The sequence below is a fragment of the Salvelinus namaycush genome, unplaced genomic scaffold (assembly GCF_016432855.1).
Source record: "Salvelinus namaycush isolate Seneca unplaced genomic scaffold, SaNama_1.0 Scaffold2719, whole genome shotgun sequence".
Classification (NCBI taxonomy): Eukaryota; Metazoa; Chordata; class Actinopteri; order Salmoniformes; family Salmonidae; genus Salvelinus; species Salvelinus namaycush.
This window is the reverse complement of record NW_024059585.1, coordinates 13,057-18,089: the sequence shown is the minus strand read 5'-3', so window position 1 is coordinate 18,089 and position 5,033 is coordinate 13,057. Positions and strand designations below refer to the sequence as shown.

The 5,033-nt window shown below is 46.4% G+C and overlaps 1 protein-coding gene across 1 annotated transcript; it reads right to left on the bottom strand.

The window, feature by feature from the left end:
* Positions 1–241: 241 nt before the first annotated feature.
* On the bottom strand, positions 242–982 carry LOC120039453 (regulator of G-protein signaling 9-binding protein). Its single transcript, XM_038984845.1, has one exon. The coding sequence runs from the start codon at positions 980–982 to the stop codon at positions 242–244; it is 741 nt and encodes a 246-aa protein (XP_038840773.1).
* Between the last annotated feature and the right edge of the window lie 4,051 nt (positions 983–5,033).

Below are 5,033 nucleotides of genomic sequence, written 5' to 3'. Positions count from 1 at the left end.
CTGGTCTAAAGTGAAGGACTATACGGAGAATCGGTGCCATTTGCGCGTAACAGTTTTCAGCACCTGGACAGCTCCTTGATGTCTCGGAGCGCTAGTCTCTCTCTCCTCAACAACAGAGCCGTTTCTCCGGGCATATAACCTGCCTAGTGTCCGTCCCGGGCTGTATCTGTCTCTGAGCTGCGCCCGCTGTTTATCTGTGAAGTATTCCCAGGCTGGCTCAAAACGTTCAATACTAAGTATCCTATCCACCGATTACGAAGTATCCTAGAATTCCGGCGATTACTACAATAGCGACGAATATGAACCCAGCGATGCACGTGATCATTCCGTTATTGTCACCCCCTTCATCTATCTCGTCTTTGGGCTCCTCTTCGCAGATGGAAATGACGCCCACGGAGGAGTTCCCGACGCTCAGGGTGGATTTGAGCTCGGCGCCGGCCTCCTGCTTGGCCTCCACGGCCCACGGAGCCACCTGCACCTTCATCTCCATCTCCTCCATCATCTGACCCACCTGGCTGATCTCAGCCTGGAGCTCCTTCAGGTCGGCAGTGTCGATGTTGCTGTCCGCGTCGTACTTCATGTTCTGCACAGACATGGCCCTGGCGGCCACCGTGGTCGTGCTGCCGGTCATGCCCGTCTGGATGAGGTGTCTGGTGGGCACCTTGAGGGGGAACTCCTGCCCTATCTCTAGGCTCCGCTTCATGTCCACTTCCAGTATCTCCATGCTGCTGGTAAACAGCACCCATAGCCTCTCATACTCAGCCCGGTCGTCCTTGCTGGTGCTCTTGTCTTTGAGCAACTCGGTTAGTTTATTCCGGTTGGCCACCGCGAGCTCCTGGGCTTTCTTCCGGGTCTTCTTGAGTTCCTCGCGTAGGTTCTGAGAGTCCGATGTGCTGCCCAGCGCGATGACCAGGTGCCTGTAGCACGCGGTGACTTTGTTCAGAGCATCCAGCATGGTTTTACACTCATCTGTGCCCCCCATGGTTGTTTTTATTTAAAATAGAAGCCTACCTCTGATCTCCCCAGCTACATTAAAAATGCATTCAATTAATTTTCAAAAAAATCGGTGCGCAAAAAAAAAAAAGGGTGGTGAACACGAACCGCCAGACGCACCGTGGTCGGTTGTTGACCTCGACTCGACCGTCTTTTTTGAAATGTTATTAGTTTGGACAAGAGAACACCATCCATACAAATCCAGGCAAAGCTCTTGTCACAGCGAATTCCTCTCTATCCATGTTCCTGTCTGCGAGCAGCACAGAGAGCCGAGAGAGAAGCTTAGATATTAATGGACCAGTAAATGGCTTTACCTCCGCTCTTTTGCATTGGAGATTAGATGGCCGACGGCGTCAGAGAGAGCAGCCCTCCCTGCCTGCAGAAAAATAGATGTGTGTCAAAACATTTCTGTTTTTGTTTGTGTGGAATAATAGTCCTCCAATACATTAGAGACGGTGTATGGACAGATAGCAGATTCAGCTACAGGTGTTTCCTATCAAACGTCAGAACAACTCCACAGTATCCAGACGGAACAACTCCAGCACCGTCAGCTCGCAACAAATAAAACAACGAAAAGTCCATTAATGCCGTCGCCGTCTTCTTAGATACACATCTGGATGGTGATGATTATATAAAACAAACGCTGTTAACGTCAGCTCGGCGGGAGAGACAGACCCATCTCGCCGGACGAACCAAATCAAACTGTGACTAGGTCAATGGTTGGTTGGTTGGTTGGTTGTCTAAGTATCGTGTGTTTTTTTTTCCTTCATCTGAACGGGAGCTGTCCACTTCAGCACGGCGTCTGTCGACGGCGCTGTTCTAAATACCGTAAGCGCCTTGTGTGGTCACACGCACGCATAACAAGACCGGAGCTTTCAGATGTCGGCATTCTGTAACGTTGGAGAGAGTAGAGAAGCCTAGCGATCCACTGATTGGTTAGTGAGAAAACATCTCCAGTGGATACGTATTGTGATTGGTTAGTTATTCTCACACACACACAGCCCCCCCCCCCCCCCTGCCCTAGGCTACTGTTTGTGGTGTTAGTGGATGCCTTTATTAAAGTGATGCTCACAGATGAAGAGTCGCTGAAATGTGTTCCAAATGGTACCCTTTCCCCTATAGGGGCCTGGTCTAAAGTAGTGCACTATAAAGGGAATAGGGTTCTATAGGGCTCTGGTCTATAGTAGTGCACTATATAGGGAATAGGGCTCTGGTCTATAGTAGTACCACTATATAGAGAATAGGGCTCTGGTCTAAAGTAGTGCACTATTAGGGAATAGGGCTCTGGTCTATAGTAGTACCACTATATAGGGAATAGGGCTCTGGTCTAAAGTAGTGCACTATATAGGGAATAGGGCTCTGGTCTAAAGTAGTGCACTATATAGGGAATAGGGCTCTGGTCTAAAGTAGTGCACTATATAGGGAATAGGGCTCTGGTCTAAAGTAGTGCACTATATAGGGAATAGGGCTCTGGTCTAAAGTAGTGCACTATAAATAGGGAATAGGGTGCCATTTGAGACTGGGGCATAATCATTGATCCAGCAGTATTTAGCCTGCTTCATAGTTGATCAATCACTGCAGGGTCCAATAAGAGGAGGTTGGAGTCATATTCAGACTGGTGTTCTCCCAGAGGTCAATGGGAGTTTTTCATCAATAGACTGTTGTTCTCCCAGAGACAGGTCAATGGGAGTTTTTCATCAATAGACTGTTGTTCTCCCAGAGACAGGTCAATGGGAGTTTTTCATCAATAGACTGGTGTTCTCCCAGAGACAGGTCAATGGGAGTTTTTCATCAATAGACTGTTGTTCTCCCAGAGACAGGTCAATGGGAGTTTTTCATCAATAGACTGGTGTTCTCCCAGAGACAGGTCAATGGGAGTTTTTCATCAATAGACTGTTGTTCTCCCAGAGACAGGTCAATGGGAGTTTTTCATCAATAGACTGTTGTTCTCCCAGAGGTCAATGGGAGTTTTTCATCATTAGACTGTTGTTCTCCCAGAGGTCAATGGGAGTTTTTCATCATTAGACTGGTGTTCTCCCAGAGGTCAATGGGAGTTTTTCATCAATAGACTGGTGTTCTCCCAGAGACAGGTCAATGGGAGTTTTTCATCAATAGACTGTTGTTCTCCCAGAGGTCAATGGGAGTTTTTCATCAATAGACTGGTGTTCTCCCAGAGACAGGTCAATGGGAGTTTTTCATCAATAGACTGGTGTTCTCCCAGAGACAGGTCAATGGGAGTTTTTCATCAATAGACTGTTGTTCTCCTAGAGACAGGTCAATGGGAGTTTTTCATCAATAGACTGGTGTTCTCCCAGAGACAGGTCAATGGGAGTTTTTCATCAATAGACTGGTGTTCTCCCAGAGACAGGTCAATGGGAGTTTTTCATCAATAGACTGGTGTTCTCCCAGAGACAGGTCAATGGGAGTTTTTCATCAATAGACTGTTGTTCTCCCAGAGACAGGTCAATGGGAGTTTTTCATCAATAGACTGTTGTTCTCCCAGAGACAGGTCAATGGGAGTTTTTCATCAATAGACTGGTGTTCTCCCAGAGGTCAATGGGAGTTTTTCATCAATAGACTGGTGTTCTCCCAGAGACAGGTCAATGGGAGTTTTTCATCAATAGACTGTTGTTCTCCCAGAGGTCAATGGGAGTTTTTCATCAATAGACTGTTGTTCTCCCAGAGACAGGTCAATGGGAGTTTTTCATCAATAGACTGGTGTTCTCCCAGAGACAGGTCAATGGGAGTTTTTCATCAATAGACTGGTGTTCTCCCAGAGACAGGTCAATGGGAGTTTTTCATCAATAGACTGGTGTTCTCCCAGAGACAGGTCAATGGGAGTTTTTCATCAATAGACTGTTGTTCTCCCAGAGACAGGTCAATGGGAGTTTTTCATCAATAGACTGTTGTTCTCCCAGAGGTCAATGGGAGTTTTTCATCAATAGACTGGTGTTTTCCCAGAGGTCAATGGGAGTTTTTCATCAATAGACTGGTGTTCTCCCAGAGACAGGTCAATGGGAGTTTTTCATCAATAGACTGGTGTTTTCCCAGAGACAGGTCAATGGGAGTTTTTCATCAATAGACTGTTGTTCTCCCAGAGACAGGTCAATGGGAGTTTTTCATCAATAGACTGGTGTTCTCCCAGAGGTCAATGGGAGTTTTTCATCAATAGACTGGTGTTCTCCCAGAGACAGGTCAATGGGAGTTTTTCATCAATAGACTGGTGTTCTCCCAGAGACAGGTCAATGGGAGTTTTTCATCAATAGACTGGTGTTTTCCCAGAGACAGGTCAATGGGAGTTTTTCATCAATAGACTGTTGTTCTCCCAGAGACAGGTCAATGGGAGTTTTTCATCAATAGACTGGTGTTCTCCCAGAGGTCAATGGGAGTTTTTCATCAATAGACTGGTGTTCTCCCAGAGAGACAGGTCAATGGGAGTTTTTCATCAATAGACTGTTGTTCTCCCAGAGGTCAATGGGAGTTTTTCATCAATAGACTGTTGTTCTCCCAGAGGTCAATGGGAGTTTTTCATCAATAGACTGGTGTTCTCCTAGAGACAGGTCAATGGGAGTTTTTCATCAATAGACTGGTGTTCTCCCAGAGGTCAATGGGAGTTTTTCATCAATAGACTGGTGTTCTCCCAGAGACAGGTCAATGGGAGTTTTTCATCAATAGACTGGTGTTTTCCCAGAGGTCAATGGGAGTTTTTCATCAATAGACTGGTGTTCTCCCAGAGACAGGTCAATGGGAGTTTTTCATCAATAGACTGGTGTTCTCCCAGAGACAGGTCAATGGGAGTTTTTCATCAATAGACTGTTGTTCTCCCAGAGACAGGTCAATGGGAGTTTTTCATCAATAGACTGGTGTTCTCCCAGAGACAGGTCAATGGGAGTTTTTCATCAATAGACTGGTGTTCTCCCAGAGGTCAATGGGAGTTTTTCATCAATAGACTGGTGTTCTCCCAGAGACAGGTCAATGGGAGTTTTTCATCAATAGACTGGTGTTCTCCCAGAGACAGGTCAATGGGAGTTTTTCATCAA

What these genes read in the sequence shown, in the direction of transcription:
- LOC120039453 (XM_038984845.1), bottom strand. Translation starts at nt 982, where the DNA reads ATGGGGGGCACAGATGAGTGTAAAACCATGCTGGATGCTCTGAACAAA.